We start from the raw sequence: 24,229 nt of genomic DNA, 5'->3' as shown, positions 1-24,229 counted from the left end.
AGATTTACTAAAGCTAAAACATTTAGAATCTGGTGCAGCTTTGCGTGGTAGCCAATCAGCTTCTAACCTCCGCTTGTCCAATTAACCACTTAAGCCCCGGAGGATTTGGCTGCTAAACGACCAGGGGGTATTTTGCGATTCGGCACTGCGTGGCTTTAACGGACAATTGCGCGGTCGTGCGACGCTGTACCTAAACGAATTTGACGTCCTTTTTTTCCCACAAACAGAGCTTTCTTTTGGTGGTATTTGATCACCTGTGCGCTTTTTACTTTTTGCGCTATAAACAAAAAAAATAGCGTAAATTTTGCAAAAATAACAATATTTTTCACATTTTTTTTATATGAAATTCCCCCCAAAAAAAATGTAAAAATCAAAATTTTTTAACATTTTCGGCCAATTTGTTTTATCCTACCTATGTTTGGTAAAAAAAATCGCAAAAAGCGTATTTTTATTGGTTTGCGCAAAAGTTATCGCGTTTACTAACAAAGGGAAAGATTTTCTGCGCAGAGCTGCACCAGATTTTGCACGCTCCAGTTTTAGTAAATGAACTTCTGTATCAGTATGTTTTAGGTAGGACAAAAAAAAAGACACACACACAAAATATGTACTATTGTTTCCTGACCCTTCTACGGGTTTGAAGAACAAATAACACACACAATCTGTATGTGGTATCGCTGCGATTATCAGGAGTAGGAGAATTTATTTCGTGGGTTTTTTGGCAATGGGTCATAGTAATTGCATAAAAATATAAAGCTATATTTTTTATATATATATATATATATATATATATATATATATATATATATATACAGTGGGTACGAAAAGTATTCAGACCCCCTTAAATTTTTCACTCTTTGTTATATTGCAGCCATTTGCTAAAATCATTTAAAGTGGAGTTCCACCCTAAATTTACACTTACCTCCATCTTCTCGCTCCGGGTCACCTGAAAAACAAATGGATAATCGCAATTTTTTTTTTTTTTTTACTTACCTTGTACAGAAAATATACTTACCTTACTTCCTTCTTCCTCCCCTCGGCGGCCACGGCGATTCGTCACTTCCTGGCTTTTGCAATGATTCCTGGGAGCTGAACGTCATCGCTCCCAGGAATCAATGCGCCTGCACCGGCCCCGACGTCAATTCCGGTGCGCGCGCGTCATTCCCTTCTAAACAGCTTCTGGGCATGCCCAGAAGCTGTGGAGGGATGACGCGCGCGCACTGGAAGTGACGACGGGGCCGGTGCAGTGCATCGTGGGACCGAAGAAGAAGGAAGAGGACGCCGAAGAGGATCGCGCTGGCTTCAAGCTGCCCACACCTGAGATGGCAGCGCTGGAGAATACTTTTTCAAGGTAAGTATTTCTCCTAAAAGGTAAGTGCAACCCGGGACAGATCAGAGGCTAGCCATTGTGGAATGTACTAGCCCTGACTGTCCCGGGGGTATTTTTATTAAAAAAGTATCCCCTGGGTGGAACTCCGCTTTAAGTTCATTCTTCTTCCTCATGAATGTACACACAGCTCCCCATATTGACGGAAAAACACAGAATTGTTGACATTGTTGCAGATTTATTAAAAAAGAAAAACTGAAAATAACATGGTCCTAAGTATTCAGACCCTTTGCTGTGACACTCATATATTTAACTCGGGTGCTTTCCATTTCTTCTGATCATCCTTGAGATGGTTCTACACCTTCATTTGAGTCCAGCTGTGTTTGATTATACTGATTGGACTTGATTAGGAAAGCCACACACCTGTCTATTCCAGATCACAATGCATGTCAGAGCAAATGAGAATCATGAGGTCAAAGGAACTGCCTGAAGAGCTCAGAGACAGAATTGTGGCAAGGCACAGATCTGGCCAAGGTTACAAAAAGATTTCTGCTGCACTTAAGGTTCCTAAGAGCACAGTGGCCTCCATAATCCTCAAATGGAAGACGTTTGGGACGACCAGAACCCTTCCTAGAGCTGGCCGTCCGGCCAAACTGAGCTATCGGGGGAGAAGAGCCTTAGTGAGAGAGGTAAAGAAGAATGCAAAGAATACTGTGGCTGAGCTCCAGAGATGCAGTCAGGAGATGGGAGAAAGTTGTAGAAAGTCAACCATCACTGCAGCCCTCCACCAGTCGGGGCTTTATGGCAGAGTGGCCCGACGGAAGCCTCTCCTCAGTGTAAGACACATGAAAGCCCGCATGGAGTTTGCTAAAAAACACCTGAAGGACTCCAAGATGGTGAGAAATAAGATTCTCTGGTCTGATGAGACCAAAATAGAACTTTTTGGCCTTAATTCTAAGCGGTATGTGTGGAGAAAACCAGGCACTGCTCATCACCTGTCCAATACAGTCCCAACAGTGAAGCATGGTGGTGGCAGCATCATGCTGTGGGGGTGTTTTTCAGCTGCAGGGACAGGACGACTGGTTTCAATCGAGGGAAAGATGAATGCGGCCAAGTACAGGGATATCCTGGACAAAAACCTTCTCCAGAGTGCTCTGGACCTCAGACTTGGCCGAAGGTTTACCTTCCAACAAGACAATGACCCTAAGCACACAGCTAAAATAACGAAGGAGTGGCTTCACAACAACTCCGTGACTGTTCTTGAATGGCCCAGCCACAGCCCTGACTTAAACCCAATTGAGCATCTCTGGAGAGACCTAAAAATGGCTGTCCACCAACGTTTACCATCCAACCTGACAGAACTGGAGAGGATCTGCAAGGAGGAATGGCAGAGGATCCCCAAATCCAGGTGTGAAAGACTTGTTGCATCTTTCCCAAAAAGACTCCTGGCTGTATTAGATCAAAAGGGGGCTTCTACTAAATACTGAGCAAAGGGTCTGAATACTTAGGACCATGTGATATTTCAGTTTTTCTTTTTTAATAAATCTGCAACAATGTCAACAATTCTGTGTTTATCTGCCAGTATGGGGTGCTATGTGTACATTCATATACAGGTCCTTCTCAAAAAAATTAGCATATTGTGATAAAGTTCATTATTTTTTGTAATGTACTGATAAACATTAGACTTTCATATATTTTAGATTCATTACACACAACTGAAGTAGTGCAAGCCTTTTATTGTTTTAATATTGATGATTTTGGCATACAGCTCATGAAAAACCAAAATTCCTATCTCAAAAAATTAGCATATTTCATCCGACCAATAAAAAAAAAAGTGTTTTTAATACAAAAAAAGTCAACCTTCAAATAATTATGTTCAGTTATGCACTCAATACTTGGTCGGGAATCCTTTTGCAGAAATGACTGCTTCAATGCGGCGTGGCATGGAGGCAATCAGCCTGTGGCACTGCTGAGGTGTTATGGAGGCCCAGGATGCTTCGATAGCGGCCTTGAGCTCATCCAGAGTGTTGGGTCTTGCGTTTCTCAACTTTCTCTTCACAACATCCCACAGATTCTCTATGGGGTTCAGGTCAGGAGAGTTGGCAGGCCAATTGAGCACAGTAATACCATGGCCAGTAAACCATTTACCAGTGGTTTTGGCACTGTGAGCAGGTGCCAGGTCGTGCTGAAAAATTAAATCTTCATCTCCATAAAGCTTTTCAGCAGATGGAAGCATGAAGTGCTCCAAAATCTCCTGATAGCTAGCTGCATTGACCCTGCCCTTGATAAAACACAGTGGACCAACACCAGCAGCTGACATGGCACCCCAGACCATCACTGACTGTGGGTACTTGACACTGGACTTCAGGCATTTTGGCATTTCCCTCTCCCCAGTCTTCCTCCAGACTCTGGCACCTTGATTTCCGAATGACATGCAAAATTTGCTTTCATCCGAAAAAAGTACTTTGGACCACTGAGCAACAGTCCAGTGCTGCTTCTCTGTAGCCCAGGTCAGGCGCTTCTGCCGCTGTTTTTGGTTCAAAAGTGGCTTGACCTGGGGAATGCGGCACCTGTAGATCATTTCCTGCACACGCCTTTACACGGTGGCTCTAGATGTTTCTACTCCAGACTCAGTCCATTGCTTCCACAGGTCCCCCAAGGTCTGGAATCGGTCCTTCTCCACAATCTTCCTCAGGGTCCGGTCACCTCTTCTCGTTGTGCAGCGTTTTCTGACACACTTTTTCCTTCCCACTGAGGTGCCTTGATACAGCACTCTGGGAACAGCCTATTCGTTCAGAAATGTCTTTCTGTGTCTTACCCTCTTGCTTGAGGGTGTCAATGATGGCCTTCTGGACAGCAGTCAGGTCGGCAGTCTTACCCATGATTGCGGTTTTGAGTAATGAACCAGGCTGGGAGTTTTTAAAAGCCTCAGGAATCTTTTGCAGGTGTTTAGAGTTAATTAGTTGATTCAGATGATTAGGTTAATAGCTCGTTTAGAGAACCTTTTCATGATATGCTAATTTTTTGAGATAGGAATTTGGGGTTTTCATGAGCTGTATGCCAAAATCATCAAATATTAAAACAATAAAAGGCTTGCACTACTTCAGTTGTGTGTAATGAATCTAAAATATATGAAAGTCTAATGTTTATCAGTACATTACAGAAAATAATGAACTTTATCACAATATGCTAATTTTTTGAGAAGGACTGTGTGTGTGCGTGTGTGTGTGTGTGTGTGTGTGTATATATATATATATATATATATATATATATATATATATATATATATATATATATATATATATATATTATAATTTTTTTTTTTTTTTTTTACTATTTTTCGTCAATTTGTTCCTTTTTTGATGCTGAAACAAAATCCGGAGGTATTCCTTAACTTAAACTTTAGTTTGGGCATTAAGTAGTATACTCAGCTTTTTAACTTTTACCTACAGGTAAGCCTGTAATAAGGCTTACCTGTAGGTACAATTAATATCTCCTAAACCTGCACGGTTTAGGAGATATTCGCCCTGCACGCAGCCACTGACACCAGCGGCGCATACGCTCTGAAGGTCCGGTGGACTTTCGGAGCTCCTTCCCCGAAATTGAACTCCCGCGCGCATGCCTGGGAGTGACGTCATCGCGGCTTCTGTCACTCACAGCTCCGGAGCCGCCAAACCCGCAAGAGACGCAGAGGGAACATGTCCGCTACCTCAGCAGAGACTGTGTCGGGGCTTCCTTCTCATTATGCACTTGTCCTGCCGGGTTTGTTTTTTTGAGGATACAACCACCTTAAGGTTTGTTTTGGGCCTGGTCATTTTTTACTTTTTATTTGAATGTATTTTATTGTTAAATATGAATTAATATTTTAAATACATTTTTTCACTCCACTTTATTATTATGACAAGGAAGCTGATGTGTGATAATAATGATGTGACAGGTCATCTGTATGTAGAACGATTTGTGATCAATCCTAGTATGAATATTCACAACCAAGGAATTCATGAACAACACATCCCATGCAATTTTTTGCGTATTATAACTGCATGAAATTCTCTTATGATGATCGATTGAAACTTTTTATATAATTGGTTCTATTTTGCTTAGTTCTGTTGTTAAACATTATCTTGTTTGTCATTTTTATTGGGTTTAATTGGTAAAGTTGCATCAAATGGTCAAACAAGGATGCAACAGACATCCTTCTTAACTGATGACGTCATTGGATGTTAAGATGCCAGTGTCTAGTCTTAATGGTGCATAATGAAATCCTGTGGCTTTGTGTAACTAAAGGGCAGGCTTGATCGACCTGCCGGCTTGTAGACAACTTTTGGGCATTTTGCCAAGGCACCCCTGAAAAAACCTCAAGGCACCCCAGGGGCTTGGGCATCCTGGTTGAAAAAGGCTGTGCTAAACTCCTCTAAAAGCCTTTGGGGGTTATTTGCTAAAACTGTAGAGTGCAAAAGTTGGTGCAGCACTGCATGGAAACCAATCAGCTTCCAGTTTTTTATTTATTTTTTCTGGTCAAAAGCTTACTGTTACTAAACCCACAACCATTAAATCAGTGTGTATACGCAGTAAAGCATGCTTGTTATACTCACTGTGGGACCTAAGGGGTTAATCCTCTGCATTGTGTTTAAAGGCTGTGTGATGCTGTCATCTCTGATCCTCCCCTTCTTTAACTGACTCCAATCCATCTCGTGATAGAACAGAGCATTAGGAGCCAGGCTGCTCATGCTCAGTTTAACCACTTCTGGACCAGAAGGATTTACCCCCTTAATAACCAGGCCATTTTTTTGCGATACTGCATTGCGCTATTTTAACTGACAATTGCGTACAAATATAGCTTTCTTTTGGTGGTATTTGATCACCTCTGCGGTCATCATTTTTTGCGATATAAACAAAAAAAGAGCGACAATTTTGGAATGGAAAAAAAAACAATATTTCTCTTTCGTTCTTAGGCGCACACAGCTCCAGAATCTTCTTGACCATTGGATTATGCTGCCCCCTACAGGAGTAGGACACTAGGCAGGAAAAAGGTTTACCACGCCGATGGGGCAGTCCCGGGGGCATACTCCTACTTCCTGCTATAGGTATTCAGTTTTTTTCTGCCTAGTCAGGAGTAAGGACCTAGTTCCTTGCTGGGATCTCTGGTCCTAGCATTTTTTCTTTTTTACATTTATTTTTTTCCTCTTCTATTTTTTGTTCCTGTGAGAACTGCAATCAACTGTTGGACAGGGCAGTGGACTGGATATTCTAAATCCTTATGGTCTTCCCAGTTCGGCTCGGCTCCGCACTTGGTTGGCCGCAATATGGCCCCACTGGATGGGGGCTGGCCTGCGAGTTAAACATCTTGCGAGGACGCATACGACCTGGTCCAGGCCTGAGTCCCAGTGTGCCTCCTGGCCTGCAGCACCTCCATTCCGATGGAGAGGTGGTCTTCCTGGAGTGGTGCCCACCCTGTTCCATGGTATGGTAAGTAGTGTCTCCCCTTCCCTGGGACGGTCCGACCCCTGGGTTCTCCTCCTTCCCACACAGCACCCCCCCCACATTCCTCCCTTGTGGACCACCTTCCATCTACCCACACCTATCTCCCCCCTCCTGCCCCCCCCAGGGGGTGACCATATCTGTTCTGGTTAATCTTTTAGGGGTGTTGAGCGAGCGATGGGGGCCGGGGGGGGGTGCGGTCTTCAGGGGGAGTTGTCCTGGTGGGGGCTCCTACCAGGTCCCCCCTTTACTGCCAAACTGTTTCCCTGGGTTTCCTGTGAGCTATTTGGCGCAGCGTGTAGCTGCTATTCTTTTTTTAGATGGCCGGCTGTAATGTCGGTGGCCATTTTCTTGTGGTTTCCCATTGATTAGAGCGGCGACCATGTTTTTGGAGCCTTGTGGGCGGTGATGCGGCTGTGGACCTCTCTCGGTTTGCCGCATGGTGTACAGCGTCCGGCGCTCTGCTCTGTGGTGGTGAGTTCCTGTGGGTGCCTTGCGGCTCTCTGCTATAGCAGTGGTTGAGTTGTGCTGGGACCTGTAGTGCCGTTAGCACGGTGGCAGGGGGGTCACTTAGCAGTGCTTTTTTTCTCACTTTGCCTGTGTGGTTCCCTGGTTAACATGGTGTCCCTGGAGCAAATTTCACCCCCTGATCCCATCTCAGAAACGACGGGCCCTTCTGGATCCCAGTCCACCCTGTCTGCAATAAAAAGAGAAAAACAGGCGCCGCTGAATGTAGCAACAGTTTTATTACATGTCAGTGATAAGTAATAACTCGCATCATAATTTTCTCAAATCCATGTTCCATAGTGTGGGCGCTTCCTGTATGCAATCTTCCGTGTCCCGACCAGCCCGCAGCCGGGAGATGACGATGCAGGAAGCTTCACAGGGGAGCTGGTTAGAGTGGAAGCAGCCTTTTGGCACAAGTGCCCAACACCCCTTCCTCTGAACCCTGTCTGCAATGGCGGCGGCTGTGGAGTCCCATGTGTCCAAGGTTGATATGGTCCACCGCTTTCATCCTGCTATGTCTGCATCCAAGCACCCTGAATGCTCTGATAGTGAGGATGATTGCTCTTCTACTGCAGCATGAAAAAGTGCTGGTGGATGCACTGATTGTATCAGTGCGGAAAATTTTAAAAATGGAGGATGCGGCTGCGTCTGAGGCGCCGGTCACCTTCGGTACCTCGAAAATCCTCAAAAGCGGCTAAGGTTTGTCCTTTTCCCCGCCTATTTTGACAAAATTGTCACGAGTCAGTGGGGTTGCCCTAAACGCAATGTGATGGTACCTAAGCATTTCTCTGGAAGGTACCCCTTTGAAGAGTCCCTGTTAAAAAAGTGGACGGTCCCACCTGTGGTGGATTCTCAGGTTTCCAGGCTAAACAAATCCACTCTAATTCCAGTGGAGGAGTCTCTGATTTTTAAGGACCCTTTTGATAGGAAAGCAGAGACCTTGGTCCGGCACAAGTTTTACTATGACCGGTTCGGTCCTTAGGCCGGTGTTCACAATTGCCTTGGTGTCCCAGACCTTGAAGGAGTGGGCTAAGCTTTTGCGCCAGGTTCTGGAGGGGGAACAACTTGTCTTGCCTTTGCCTGTCTGCCTTTGCGGAGCTGACAGGCCAGATGGTCCAGGGGTTACAGTTTATCTGTGATGCCTCTCTGGATGCGGCTCCCTTCGTTTCTAGGCTGTCCATGACAGCAGTGGACCTTCAGCGCATGATATGATTGGAATGCTGGTCTGCAGACCAAGCTTCCAAGAAGGCTTTATCAGGTTTCCCCTTTTGTGGGGGATAGCCTGTTTAGTTCTTGCCTAGATGAAATCCTTAAGGGAGTCACAGGAGGGAAGAGTACTCTCCTTCCACAGGCTTCCAGGGGCAAGGAGTCTCGTCACAAACGTGGTCTTTTTTTTCTCATAAGCCGCTTTTTTTTCCCTCAGGGTCTCCAGACAAAGGATCCAAATCCATGAGGACCATCTCCGGAGGTTCCAAGAGGCCCTGGCCTGGTGAGCCTAGAGCAGGTCCTTCCAGACTCGCAGACAAGCCCTCCTCTGCCTAAAGGGGCGTCCTCACCAGTATCTGGGGTGGGGGGACATCTTTGTTTTTTTTCTGGACACGTGGACCTCTCTGATTCAAGACAGGTGGGTCCACGAGTTGATTTCGTCTTATCCTCCAGAGAGGTTTTTTCCTTCCAATCTGCGTTTGTCCCCAGACTGCCTGCGTGGTCTCTTTGGGGCGGTACAAGATTTGCTACTACAAGGGGTAATTGTACCAGTTCCATACTTGGAACTTTTTCGGGGTTTTCATTCAAACCTGTTTACAGTTCCAAGGAATGAAGGCAAAGTTTGTCCAATCCCTGACCCCAAAGCCCTGAACCGCTTTGTGCGGGTACAGAAGTTCCGAATGGAGTCCATTCGTACATTAGTGGCATCCCTTCATCAAGGGGATCTTCTATGGCCTCTATTGGTATCAAGGACGCTTACCTCCATATCCCAATATATATGCCGGGCATCAGTGCTTCCTTCGCTTTGCCGTGGGCGAGAAGCATTATTAATTTGTGGCGTTACCCTTTGGTCTCACCTCAGGTATTCACAAAAGTGTTGGGCCCTGTGTTAGCATTGTTGTGACAACGGGGGATTGCGGCATTGGGGTACCTGGACGATCTTCTTCTTCTGCGAGCAGAGTCTCCGACTTGTCTCTGCTCTAAAGGACAACCTGGACATCACTGTGCGGACTCCGCAGGAGTTCGGTTGGACTTTGAATTTCCAGTAGTCTGCTCTGGTTCTGTCCACCAAGTTGGACGATATGGGTCTGACTCTGGACTCAGCCTCAGCCAGGGTTTTTGTTTCCCTGGACAAGCTCCAGAAGCTGCAGGATGCAATTCGACTTCTGTTGTCCAGCAGTCAGTCGTCTCTCAGGACTTGCATGCGGGTGCTGGGCCTGATGGTGTCTACCTTTGAGGCAGTTCCGTTTGCACACTTCCACATGACACCTCTGTAGAGAGAGAGATACTTGCCAAGTGGGACAATAATCCACAGTCTCTACACCAGGTATTCCCAAATTACGGCCCTGCAGTTGTTCAGGAACTACAATTCCCATCATGCCTAGTCATGTATGTCAATGTCAGAGTTTTACAATGCCTCATGGGATGTGTAGTTCTGCAACAGCTGCAGCCCAGTAGTTTGGGAATCCCTGCTCTAGACAATCTGATTCTGCCGAGCCGGGATACGAGAGGGTCCCTGATCTGGTGGCTTCGTTCTCCAGCTCTTCGACAGGGAAAATCCTTCCTTCCCCTGTACTGGACGGTGGTCACCACGGATGCCAGCCTGTCCGGATGGGAAGGTGTCTTTGGCACAGAATGTGCTCAGGGGGTTTGGACTCTGGATAAGTCCAGACTACCGATCAATGTACTGGAACTTCGGGCGATCAGACTTTGTCTAGCCCATTGGATGGTTCGTCTTGTAGGGTGTCTGGTACGGATTCAGTTGGACAATGCTGTGGCATATACATATTGGACTAGGTGGGACTTTATATGAGACCCAACCTGGTGTTTCCCGGCGTCTCCATCCCTATAACAAAACACAAAATGAGGTTGAAGGATCCTTCAACCTCATTTTATACTGTGGCATATGTCAATCCCCAAGGGGGTACAAAAAGTGTCCTACAGCTCGGGAAGTAGCCGGCATTCTAAGGTGGGCAGAACGTTTCATTCCAGCTCTCTCTGCTGTACATATTCCAGGGGTGGAAAATTGGCAGGCGGATTACCTTAGTCGACAGACCTTGGACCAGGGAGAATGGTCACTTCATCCAGAGGCATTTCATCAACTGTGTCTCCGGTGGGGAACTCCAGAGGTGGACCTGTTGGCCTCTCGCCTCCAAAGGAAGGTGCAGAGATTTGTGGCAAGGTCTCGGGATCCTCTAGCCGACGCTACAGACGCACTGGTGGCTCCTTGGGGCCAGTACAGTTTGATATACGCCTTTCCCTCTCAAACATCTGCCAAGACTTCTGCGAAGGATCGAGGCAAAAGGAATTCTAGTCATCCTAGTGGCCTCAGACTGGCCTCGCCGGTCTTGGTACGCGGATTTAATTCGGCTGGTCGCCGATGTCCCTTGGGGACTCCCTCTCAGAGAAGATCTATTGGCCCAAGGGCTGATCTTCCATCCTGCTTTACAGTCGCTGGCTTTAACGGCTTGGCTGTTGAAAGCTATGTTCTGAAGGATATGAGGTTGTCTGACTCTGTGATTTCCCACGCTGTTAAAAGTTCGAAAATCTACATCTAGGAAGATTTACAATCGAGTCTGGAAGTCATACATTGCGTGGTGTAAGTCTCTGGGGGTTTCTCCATGTTCCTTTTCGGTGGCTCGAATTTTGGCATTCCTCCAAAGAGGTGTGGAACAGCCTCTGGCCTTGGGTACCATCAAGGGCCAGGGATCTCAATTTGGTACTGTCGGTTCTTCAGAGACTGCCTTTCAAAAAATATTTGCGAGATTCCTAGGGCTGGGCGATATGGCTGAAAACTGTATCACGATATCAGTGTTTCATATCGGTCGATATCGATAATTATTGATATTTTTTATTACCCATTTAAAATAAGGACCAGGAGAAAAATGTTACATTTAAACATTTTTATTTTAAACTTAACCTTCCGCTTTTGGTAACCTAGCAACTAGGGCTGGGCGGGGAGGGAGGAGAGCTCACTGTGTGGAGGGAGGACTGAGGAGGAGAAGCGCTGTATATGTGTGTCTGACACTCTGACTCTGACGGACCAGGACCACCGCCGCGCCTGGATGTGACGTCAGCTGCGGGCTGTACAGGGGCTGCGTTGTGATAGGTACAGAGAACAGAACTCCCCAGTAACCGGCCACCTTTTTTAGTTTAAATTGAAAGTACTATTTTTTTTTTTTTTCAAACTCGTTTTTTGTACAATTGTTTTTTTTCGCCTTTTTCCGCTTGTGCAGCCAGCCCCCGCATAACTACACACACCCTGGGGCTCCAGCCAGCTCGTAGTCCGCCGCACAGGGACCGAACTCCCCAGTAACGGACCACCGCCACGCCTGGATGTGACGTCAGCTGCGGGCGGTGCGTCTGTACAGGGGCTGCGGGGCGCTGTGATAGGTACAGAGAACTCCCCGGCCTGGATGTGACATCAGCTGCCGGGAGAGGAAACGGGCGGTGCGTCTGTACAGGCCAGGGGCTGTGATAGGATAGTACCTATCCTATCACAGCCCGTGGCCTGTACAGACGCACCGCCCGCTTCCTCTCCCGGCAGCTGACTGACGTCACATCCAGGCCGGGGAGTTCTCTGTACCTATCACAGCGCGCCGCAGCCCCTGTACAGACGCACCGCCCGCAGCTGACGTCACATCCAGGCGCGGCGGTGGTCCGTTACTGGGGAGTTCGGTTCCTGTGCGGCGGACTACGAGCTGGCTGGAGCCCCAGGGTGTGTGTAGTTACGCGGGGGCTGGCTGCACAAGCGGAAAAAGGCGAAAAAAACATAGTACTTTCAAGTTCTAATATCGAACGTTTTATCGTTCAATTTTTTTATTGCTATCGATCACGTGACTATCGCGATACATATCGGTATCGTTTTATCGCCCAGCCCTAGAGATTCCTCTTCTTTCCATGTCCCAGAAGGTAACCTTCTTGGTAGCGATTACTTCTGCATGCAGGGTCTCGGAGCTCGCTGCTTTGTCTTGTCCACCTTTATTTGGGGGTTCACAGAGATCAAGTGGTGCTTCGCCCTCGTCATTCATTCCTTCCTAAAGTTGTCTCTGGTTTCCATCTGAATGAAGACATTGTGTTGCACTCCCTGTGTCCTAGGCCTAAGCATCATCCATGGAGATTGCCTTGCATTCCCTGGAAGTGGTTCGGGCAATCAAGGTGTACTTGGCGACAACTGAGTAATTTAGGAAATCTGACCCTTTTGTCCTCATGGATGGACCTCGCAATGGGTTGGCCGCATCTGCTGCGATCATTTCCAGATGGATCAGACAGACGGTAGTGCAAGCCTTTTCGATCAAGGGTCAGGTTCCTCCTTTCCCTGTTAAGACTCATTCTACTCAGGCACTTAGTGCTTCCTCGGCCTTCCGCCATCAGGCGTCAGTGGTGCAGGTTTGCAAGGCAGCCCTCTGGTCGTTTTGTGCACACTTTCACAAAATTTAAAATAGATGTGGATGCAGCTTTTGGCCGCAAGGTTTTGCAGGCTGCTGTTTGAGAGGACTAGTCCTCTTTGAGTGTGGTATGTTTTTTTTTTTTTTTGGGTGAGCTCCAGTTGTGCCTCGTTGAACTCAATGTTACCTGGTTGGCTAGGTTTAGACTTTTGGGAATTTTTTCTGCTGTTTTTTTTTTTTTTTTCCCCACCCCTCATGTTTACCACTGCTTTGGGACATCCCAATGGTCAAGAAGATTCTGGAACTGTGTCCGTCAATGAGCGGTGTCCTTTGACTGACGCAGCTCTCAATGCTTCTTCACTATTGGGTTATGCGCCATCTACAGGAGTAGACTAGGCAGTGAAAACTTTTCACTCAACACGCCTATAGGGGCTGTCCCTCACGACATAACCCCAGACACACTGTGCTCTCAAATCAGTTTCTTGCTGCCTAGTTAAGGAGTAGAACCTAGTTTTTCTGCTGGGACTCCGGTCTCAGTTTTTATTTTTAAGAATGTTTATGCATATTTATCTTTACTCTCTATCGCTAGCTAGTGTCAGGGGGATCCTCCTGGTGAACTACAAGTGACAGCATGGCTGAGGGTTCGCACTGGATAATCTAGATCCTTATGGTCTCCCATCTTGGCCAACGAGTGTGAGCAGGTTGTGGTCTGCCCAGGCCTCGCCACGACGGAGCCCCGGTGGATGGGGACGAGCCTGTGTGCGAATGCCTCGCCGGGACACATCGACCCGGAACGCCCTGAGCGTACCCCTCTTAGGCTGGCGAGCTGTCTCTGAGCGGAGCCCACCTGGTCCATGGTATGGTGAGTGATGCAAACCCCCCCGGGACAGACCTCTGAGGGGGAGATGTGGGCCCACTCCTGGGGATAACATGGCTGTGTTTCTCTGAAAGATCCCCCTGGCCTATCAGGACAGGGCCTGCCCTCTCTGCTCCCGCTGGGGAGCGCTATAGACGGCGTCTGACGCCTGGGGAGGGGGGAATTTTTTTGCTGGTGTTACCTTGTCCTGTGGGGTCCCTGTAGGTGGATTTCCACGTTGACCTTCCTGCCTGGGGTCCTGAGCACATTGGCGCCATTTTCAGCCACCATTTTAGGTGTGGGCACTGACTTCTCCTGTGTAAGGGTAGCGGCCATTTTCCCTTAGCTTCCTATACTTTACTATTGGCACTGTATATACTGAGGCTACATAGGCAGGGTTCCGCATTGAGTGATGCTATGTCACTTCCTTTCAGTCGTTTTCTCATGCTGGAGATCGATTGCAGAGCAGCTGCTTTCTCAGGGTGATAAAGTAAGACGTGTTGGTCATTTGGGCATTCCTCGGGCACACTTTGCTTTTGTCAGCATTTAAGGGGGACTCCGGATATAGTGCAATATAGTGGTGCGGACCGCGATCGTGATTTAAGGGGCAGTGCACCCATTTTTTTTCTTCTATACCAAAATAGAGTCCCAAGGTGAAAATTCCCCCTCTAACTTTATTTGTGCGTCCAGGCTATCCAGATCGCCGTCTCTTGTGTCTCTGTCTGCAGCTTTAGAAACTCTGGCATCAAAGTTGGACCTTGTGATGAAGCAAGTAGCTACCCAAAAACGGCCGATGCCTTCTCAGTCTTCTGATTCAGAGCCTGCTATGGTCGCCATGGACAATCCCATCCCTGAGGGATCCCTGTCCTCGCAGTCAGATGGTGAGGAGGATGTGTCCTCGGCTGCAGCGCGGGAACGCGCTCTGGTGGAAGCACTGATTCGTTCAGTAAAGGAAATATTGCAACTGGATGATGAGCCCACACAGTCAGGAAAGCGGATAGTTTTTGGCTCCGGCAAAGCCCAGAAGTCGGGTCAGATGTTCCCCTGTCCCGGAGACTTTCATGATGTTGTGAATGCGCAATGGCGGCGCATTAAGCACATGCTAGTGGTGCCCAAGCGTTTCTAACGCCATTACCCCTTTGCAGATTCAGTTTCAAATCTCTGGACAGTGTCACCTAAGGTGGATCACACTGTTTCCCGGTTGAACAAATCCACTGTGGGTAAGGCACCTCAAAATAAGCGGGGGCCTTCCTTCAAGGCTCACAGGGGTTTTTTTCATGCCTCAAGGGCCGGGGGACAAAAGGAAAACCGTTCAGAGCCTCCGGAGGTAACATGAAGGCTTGGTCGGGTAACCCCAAGGCCGGCCAGTCCAGTTCGGCGGCCAAATCCTCCTCTGCATGAAGGGACGCCCTCACCCGGGTTCAGGGGTGGGGGGACGTCTGCGTTACTTTCGGGAACTCTGGACGTCTCTGATTCAAGACAAATGGGTTCACAAACTGATTCGTACAGGGTACAAGATCGAATTTCGGTCTTGCCCAGCAGACAGGTTCTTTTCATCAAATCTCTGTTTGTCTCCGAATTGATTAAAGGATCTCAGGGAGGTAGTGCAGGATCTCCTTGCACAGGGCGTAATTGTCACGGTTCCTCTGCAGGGCAGGTTTCAAGGTTTTTACTCAAACATGTTCACGGTACCCAGAAAGGAGGGCAAGGTACGTCCAATTCTGGACCTCAAATCGCTAAACCGCTTTGTGCAGGTGAAGAAGTTTCAGATGGAATCCATTCGGTCGGTAGTGGCATCTTTAAATCAAGGGGATTTTCTGGCCTCCATTGATTTAAAAGATGCGTATTTGCACATTCCTATTTACGAGGGTCATCAGCGGTATCTCCGTTTCGATGTGGCGGAGGAGCACTTTCAATTTGTGGCATTACCCTTTGGTCTAGGTTTTCACCCTGGCCCCCGATGCTGGCTTTGCTACGCAGGAAGGGGATTGCGATCCTTGGCTATCTGAATGATCTCCTGTTGAGGGCAAGCTCTCATGTTGCCCTGTGGGGCGACCTGGCAATCACGGTTCAGACATTTCAGAAGTTCGGGTGGACCATCAACTTCCAGAAGTCTGCGTTGACTCCGTCAGTGCGCTTGAACTACCTGGGCATGATCTTAGACTCTTCTCAGGCGAGGGTCTTTCTCCCAGAGGAAAAACTTCAGACCTTGTAGGGCGAGATCAGGTTGCTGATGGACAACAATCTCTTCTCCCTGCGGACGTGTATGAGGTCCTTGGGGCTGATGGTGTCGACTTTCGAGGCGGTCCCATTTGCTCAATTTCACACAAGGCCTCTGCAAACAGAGATTCTTGTCAAGTGGTACAAGGACCCGCAGTCCTTGGACAGGATGATATGTCTAAGCCGTCTCACGAGGTCGGAGCTCTCTTGGTGGCTTCTGAGCCCGCTCTGAGCCAGGGCAGGTCCTTTCTGCCGCTGTTGTGGATGGTGGTCACCACGGATGCCAGCCTGTCGGGCTGGGGTGGAGTACTGGACACTCTTTATGTCAAGGGAACTTGGTCGACGGAGGAATCATCCTTACCGATCAATGTCCTGGAGGTACGGGCGATCAAACTGTGCCTGCTCCATTGGACGCCTCAGCTGCATGGTCTTTCCGGTTCAGGTACAATTCGACAATGCCACGGCTGTGGCCTACATAAATCATCAGGGGGGCACCAAGAGTGTCCGGGCGGCAAGGGAAGTGGCCGAGGTCCTGATTTGGGCCGAGGCACATGTTCCCCGGCTCTCTCCGCTGTTCACATTCCAGGTGTGGAGAATTGCCAGGCGGATTACCTGAGTCGTCAAGTTTTGGATCGAGGGGAATGGTCCCTGCATCCGGATGTTCTTCGTCTCCTGTGTGCTCGATGGGGAACTCTGGAGGTGGATCTGTTCACGTCTCTTCTGAACAAAAAGGTAGAGTGGTTTCTAGCCAGGGCTCGAGACCCTCTGGCCGACGCCACAGACGTATTGGTGGTGCCTTGGAACCGATATCGGCTGATTTATGCCTTTCCTCCAATACAGCCCTTGCCAAGGTTCAGCAGGTTGGTGGTGGAACGGGTACCGGTGATTTTGGTGGCCCCAGACTGGCCTCGCAGGTCTTGGTACGCCGACCTGGTAAAGATGGTCGTCGAGCCTCCCTGGCGGCTGCCTCTGAGAGAGGATCTGCTGTCTCAAGGGCCGATCTTCCATCCTGCTTTACGGTCTCTGGCTTTAATGGCATGGCTTTTGAAGGCCGGGTGTTGAGAGACAGAGGCCTCTCTGATTCTGTGATTCCTACCTTGTTAAGAGCTAGGAAGGCTACTTCCAGGAAGATTTATCATTGTACTTGGAAGATGTATATTGCCTGGTGTGAGTCACAAAAGTTGCATCCTCGCTCGTTTTCGGTGGCGAGGGTCCTAGCCTTCTTGCAGAAGGGAGTTGAGCAACGCTTGGCTTTAGGTACGATTACAGGTCAGGTGTCGGTCTTATCCATTTACTTCCAACATCCCCTGGTGTCTAATTCCTTGATCCGCACCTTTATTCAAGGGGTGCGTCATCTGGCTCCACCGAGGAGATCCCCTTTGCCGCCGTGGGATCTGAATTTGGTGTTGTCCATTCTTCAACGGCCCCCCTTTGAAAATATTAGGGAGATATCTCTGCCCTTGTTGTCTCAAAAGATTGCCTTTTTTTGGTGGCTATCACTTCTGCTCGCAGAGTGTCTGAGTTGGCGACTCTGTCCTGCCGTTCACCTTATTTGGTCGTTCATAGGGATAAGGTTGTTCTACGACCTAATCAGTCTTTTCTCCCTAAGGTGGTGTCTGCTTTCCACCTCAATGAAGATATTGTCTTGCCTTCACTCTGTGCTAAGCCCTAGCATCCCTGGGAATTTGCTTTGGATTCGCTGGATGTGGTTCGGGCGATCAGGGTTTACCTGTCGGCCACAGAGTCTTTTTGGACGTCTGATTCCTTGTTTGTCCTTACTGAGGGATCTTGTAAGGGTTCGGCTGTTGCAACCATATCAAAATGGATCAGGCAGACAATTGTTCAGGCCTATTCATTAAGGGGTCAGGTTCCTCCTTTCCCTGTGAGGGTGCATTCTACTAGAGCGCTGAGTGCCTCTTCGGCTTTTCGCCATCAGGCTTCTGTTGCCCAGGTGTGTAAAGTGGCGACTTGGTCGTCTGTGCACACTTTTACCAAATTCTACAAGGTAGATTTGTTGACATCCTCGGATGCTTCCTTTGGCCACAAGGTTTTGCAGGCTGCTGTTTGACAAAGACTTGGTTTTCTCTTTATGGGGGTGAATCTTTTTGTTTGGGGGTAAGCTCCTGTTGGTTTGGGTTGAGCTTTTTTTGTCGCCCAGTTGGGTACGTGTTGTGTTTTTTTTTTTTTTTTTTTTAGCCTTGGATATACGTTAACACAGGGCTCGATAAACCCCGGCCGCCAGGTCGCATTGGCGACTAGAATTAGTGACCAGGCGCCTGGGGTGCCCTGCAGGAGGTTTCCTGTCCCTTTTGCGCCCCCTCACCTCCTCCTCGAGTGCGTGGACTACCGCACCATCCGAAAATTGAGGCCCGGCTTTTCGGCCGCCTTCTGTGAGATGAGGGAGGGTTCCAACTGGGAACTGGCGCCCTTTTGTGGTGGCTGGGAGTTTCACAAGCGGTCACTAATGTCTGTTTCCACTGCCTGTTCTCAATGCCTTTCCGTCTCCTTCCCAAGAGGAGATGAGATGGAAGTTTTTGCAGGCTTCATCTCCCTGTCCACTTACCTTTGCTTAAAGGTAAGTGGACAGGGAGTGTGGTTATTATTATTTATTTATTTTCTAAATTATTTAAAAAAAAAATAATAATAATTTTTCTTTTTTTTTTTTTTTCAATTATTGAAAAAAAAAAAAAAATATGTATATATATATATATATATATATATATATATATATATATATATTTTTTTTTTTTTTTTTTATCGTGTCTCTGCCATGCCACAGCCACACAGCCGAAGGCCCCTTTCACACAGGCTGTCTGATCAGATCCACCTGTCAGTTTCTCAGGCAGACCTGATCGGACCCTTCAGTCTCCTCTATGGAGCGGTAATCTGCCACCATCTGATCCTGTCCGCTAAAAACAGACGGATGGTGGTTCTATTTTCTATCCATCCCGTGGATCGGATGGAAACAGACAGACAGTCTGTTTCCATCTGATTGCCCTATAGAGGAGAGCGGGTTCTAGTCGTATTTATGTGTAAATTTAGTATCAGTTTTTTTTTTAAATAAAGCTTGGTTGTTTAAAAAAAAAAAAAAAACTGGCTCCTATCTTTTTTAGCTGGCTCCTAGATTTCAGGCAAATTTGTCAAGCCCTGCGTTAACAGTTGGTTGCTATTTCCCACCCCTCATGCCTACACTGCTTTGGGACGTCCCAATAGTGAAGAAGCATTGAGAGCTGCATCTGTCAAAGGACGATAGAGAAAATTGGATTTTTGTAAGAACTTACCATAAAATCCTTTTCTCTGAGTCCTTTGACAGACGCAGCTCCCGCCCCTCTAAAATGGGGTCGGTTCTGTCTTCTTTCACTGCTTGCTACGAAACAGATTTGAGGGCACAGTGTGTCTGGGGTTATGTCGCGAGGGACAGCCCCTATAGGCGTGTCAAGTGAAAAGTTTTCACTGCCTAGTCTACTCCTGTAGATGGCGCATAACCCAATAGTGAAGAAGCATTGAGAGCTGCGTCTGTCAAAGGACTCAGAGAAAAGGATTTTACGGTAAGTTCTTACAAAAATCCAATCTTTTGTCTTACTATAAAATCCTTTTCTCTAATGTTCATTGAGGGACACAGCACCCACCCCTCTATTGAGTTGAGTTATTTTTCTTCTGGCACTGCTTGCAACTAAACTGAATGCCTATAGCAGGAAGTGGTAGTATACCCCCTGGAACTGCCCCATAGGCGTGGTAAAGCTTTTTTTCTGCCCAGTGCTCACTCCTGTGGTGGGCAGCATAACCCAATGGTCAAGAAGATTCTGGAGTTGTCAACATCAGAGAAAAGGATTTTACGGTAAGACAAAAATACAATTATTTTACTTTCTGCTATATAACATTGCCACTAAGAAAAAATCAAAATCAAATGTTTTAATCATTTTAGGCCAATTTGTATTCTGCTACATATTTTTGGTAAAAAATAATTCCCAATAAGTATATATTTATTGGTTTGCGCTAAAGTTATTGCGTCTACAAACTAGGGGAAAGAACATAAACAACTCATGTTTATGAATGGTGGTGAAGTGAAACCAACGTGTGGCCTGAGCTCCCTTGGTAAAAAGAATCCCAGACGAATCAATAGAAGAAGGAACTGTTGAGGGGTCCCAATACAGCTCCATTCCAGGTAACTATCATCAATATGTTATCCAGTTCTATAAGGTGATATTATATATTACTGTAGCTCTGGTTTGGCAGGGGTTCTGTAAAATTTTTAGTTTCCCTATTATCAGGTGTTAATAAGTTAGTGTTTTAGACACTGCAGCTGACTTAGTAATGCTTGTGACAAATGTGTTTTTATTAGGAAGTCACTTTGATCTGGAACTACTAAAACTTCTATATTTGCATGACTATATCCTGTAATTATGTTCGATATATATATCTCTAGTCCACAGATCTATTTCTGGTAATCTCATAAATATATTTCTCAAACTCAAACATTTAAAACTTTCCGAAGGGTTTTTAATAGGCCAGTGGACTTTATCTGATGTGGTGTGTGTGAGGTCAGGCACTGACATTGACCAAGAAGGCTTGGCTCTCAGTCTCTGCTCTTATTCATCTCAAAGGTGTTCTATCAGGTTGAGGTCAGGACAGTCAAGTTCCTCTATCCTAAACTCGCTCATCCATGTCTTTATGAATCTTGCTTTGTGCACTGGTGTGCAGTCATTTTGGAACAGGAAGGGGCCATCCCCAAACTGTTCCCTCAAAGTTGGGAGTATAAAATTGTCCAAAATGTCTTTGTATGCTGACACCTACGGAGTTCACTTCAATGGAATAAAGGGTCCGGGGCCAAGCCCAACCCCTGAAAAACCAAGCCAACACCATAATCCTCCCTCCACCAAATGCTTTGGACCAGTGCACAAAGCAAGGTAAAGACATGGATGAGGGAGTTTGGGGTGGAGGAACTTGACTGGCCTGCACAAAGTCCTGACCTTAACTCAATAGAACACCTTTGGGATGAATTAGAGCAGAGACTGCATGCTAGGCCTCTTGTCCAACATCCAGTGCCTAACCTCACAAATGCACTTTTAGAAGAATGGTCCAACTTTCCCATAGACACACTCCCAAACCTTGAGGACAGCCTTCCCAGAAGAGTTGAAGCTGTTCTAGCTGCAAATGGTGGGCCAACTCCATATTTAACCCTACGGAATAAGACTGGGATGCCACTAAAGTTCATGTGTGTGTAAAGGCAGGTGGTAATATGGTGTGTGTGTGTATATGTAATTTTTTTTTTTTGTTTTTATTATACATGTGCATATTAAACAAAAAAAATAAATACATATTATAATATAAATATATATATATATATTATAATATAATTATTTTTTTTGTTTAATATGCACATGTATGTATTGCTTTTATACTTGTGGCTAGCTTCACGCCACTGAGTTTTTAACATAATCTCCCTTTGTCCCAAAGCACTAAGGAAGAGGGTGCTTTGACCCTCTAAATCACGTTGGCTGTATTTATGGGATTACCAATAAAGTTTGGATTTTTAAACATTAAATTGTGTGGAGGCCCAATTACACCTCTGCATTGTGGTAACTCAACCATTACCACAAACATGCGGCAAGACACGATACATACATTGTTGTGTTGCCATCAGTGAATTGCATTGCAATTGTTGTGATGCATCTAATTTTCAGGACATTTTGGTGCATTAAAAATAATGAGCTGCCTTAACAAAAAGCACACTGGTTGCAGAAATAGGCCCTAAATCTTTGTGTAAGGCACTGTTCTCCAAATATGGACATATGTGAACATAGTATCCAGAAAGTGCTAAGGTGTTTTTAAATTTTAAACTGTGAAATCCTGTAAAAAATGCAATTTAAATGTTTTTGTACTTTGGTCAATATTTGGTCATAAAAATTCTATGCTAAACACATACATATATATTTCCCCCACAGGGAGATAGATGGCGCAGAACTTCAGCCATCTTTAACCATCGCTTTCACACAGAAGAGAAGCTTGTGCTTTGCATGTGACAGATGCTTTAGATTCAAACTGGAACTGATTATACACCAGAAGTATCACATCAGAGAAAATCTAATTCCACATCCTGAATACAGGTCACTCAGAACAAAAAATACAGTTGGCTTAACAGATGACTCCTATGAGAGAAAAGCCAGTTTTTTGCACAGAATGCAACAAGTTTTTTAGATTTCATTCACAGCTCAGAGACCATCAGAGAACTCACACGGGAGAGAAACCATTTATATGTTCAGAATGTGACAAGCGCTTCACATACAAGACGCATCTTAATCGACACCAGAAGAATCACACTGGAGAAAAACCATATTCGTGTTCCGAGTGCCACAAGTCATTTATAATGGAAGCACACCTTGTTAATCATCAGAGGACTCACACAGGAGAGAAACCATTTAGATGTTTAGAATGTGACCGGTGCTTCACACAAGTGGCAAATCTTACGCAACATCAGAGGATTCACACAGGAGAGAGACCATATTCATGTTCCGAGTGTACCAAATCTTTTAGAACTGAAGCACAGCTGGTTATTCATCAGAGAACCCACACAGATGAAAAGCCATTTAGATGTTCAGTATGTTTTAAGTGCTTCTCAATGAAGGGAAATCTCAACAAACACTTGATGATCCACACAGGAGAGAAGCCATTTCAGTGTCTTAAGTGTAGTATATGTTTTCGAACCAAACAAGAATTGCTTAAACACCAGAGAATTCACGCAAGGGAAAGATCGTTTTCATGCTCTAAATGCCTAGAGTGTTTCCATTTTTTTTCACAACTCGTTTTTCATGAGATTAATCACACAGAAATCATTTAGATGCTCAGAACATAGATTGTTCTCAAGGAAGACAACTTTAAAGGCCCATATGATAAGAAAATCGGAAGTAAAATTTTGTCCAAATGATCTGCCGGTTTTCGGTTTGTTAATATGGTGCTTTTGACAGCCGATTATGAATTTTCGTATGGCAAAAGCTGAATGTGCAGGCTATAAAACTTTTATCGTATGTGAACATACAATTTTCGTTTTAATTAGTACAATTTTCGTCCGACAAAAATTGTAAAAGCAAGACTATGCATTCACACTCGGAAATGAAAGAATACATACAAAACAATTCAACACATTACCTCACTACTGAAGTTGAATTCTGTCGTACGGGAATTTTCGTATGTTGAGTAACCTCTTCGCTTTCGATATGAGACTAGCATGCAACAAAAAACAGATGAAAATGTGTCCGATAATCTGATCGTGTGTACGAGGCTTAACTTCCCACCAGAGGACCCCTGCAAAATGCACCAGAGAAAAGCCACATATTTGTTCTGAATGTACAGTAGAAATGCTTTTTCAACAAATATAACAGATGATTTTATTTAGATGTTCAGAATATGAAGAGCTTTTCCTATCTCAATTTGGTGTCAGGACATGACATGCAAACAGTTTTGAGAAAGATCTAAATAAAGATTTTGTTAAACCAAAAAGTCAAGACTTGTGTGTAAAAATATAAAGATGTGTTTTCGATAGCTTATTTAACGGAAATGTACAGTTGTTGGCTTTGTACAATATCTACTTTTATTATAAGTCAGAATAAATTTTATTTTTAAAGTTGGGTAAAAATGAAATGTAGCATTATTTTTCTATTGCTTTTTTTTATTGAATGGTATTCAGCAGATATAATGTAAGGTAGGCTTCATATGTATAGCAACAGAATACAAAAAAAAAACACAAGTCACATCTGAGATGCCAACAAACTGTGCAAAGTGTACATAAAATAGGCACAATAAATGACCTCTTCAGGGTACAACAAAACCTACACAAATTTTGATAGTTTGTGACGATAGGGGTCACCTAGGAAGACATATTGGGGACATTCCCTTTAAAATTAGAGAGCCCCCTATTCACTGAGAAGGCACTACGAGAGCAGGGCCCGGTGAAGTAGGGTAACCTGAGAGGACATATGAAAAGAGCATTAAAAGGAAGCCCAATGTAGGGGATCCAGCTGAGTTCTGTGCACCCCAAATGTATTTTTATTTAAGGGAGTGAAGGGGGGAAGAGATTAATAAAAAAAAAAAAGGGGGGTGGAGTGTGAAGATGGGCTAAAGGAGTTGGAACAACCAATACCAATTAATCAAATGGCCTTCATATATCACGCATATTAGAAGTATTTGTCAGAGAAGCAGGAGAGATTCCAATAGAACCATCTGTTCTTATGTTCCTCAGACTTGTCCTGA

At 45.8% G+C, this 24,229-nt stretch overlaps 1 protein-coding gene across 1 annotated transcript in view; it reads left to right on the top strand.

Annotated features, from left to right (window-relative positions):
• The window catches only part of LOC309552827 (uncharacterized protein), a gene marked incomplete at its 5' end in the record, with an annotated part of 75,671 nt that extends 52,816 nt beyond the window's left edge, over window positions 1-22,855 (top strand). The window contains 2 exons of the mRNA XM_082253737.1: window positions 14,453-14,534; window positions 22,125-22,855. Of these exons, the coding sequence (XP_082109863.1) occupies window positions 14,453-14,534; window positions 22,125-22,820 (778 nt within the window). The 3' untranslated portion in view covers window positions 22,821-22,855. The remainder of the gene's footprint in view (window positions 1-14,452; window positions 14,535-22,124) is intronic.
• Between the last annotated feature and the right edge of the window lie 1,374 nt (window positions 22,856-24,229).

This window comes from Pelophylax lessonae (genome assembly GCF_965119305.1).
Source record: "Pelophylax lessonae genome assembly, chromosome: 4".
NCBI classification, from domain to species: Eukaryota; Metazoa; Chordata; class Amphibia; order Anura; family Ranidae; genus Pelophylax; species Pelophylax lessonae.
The sequence above is the reverse complement of the archived record's forward strand: the minus strand, read 5'-3'. Positions and strand labels throughout refer to the sequence as shown.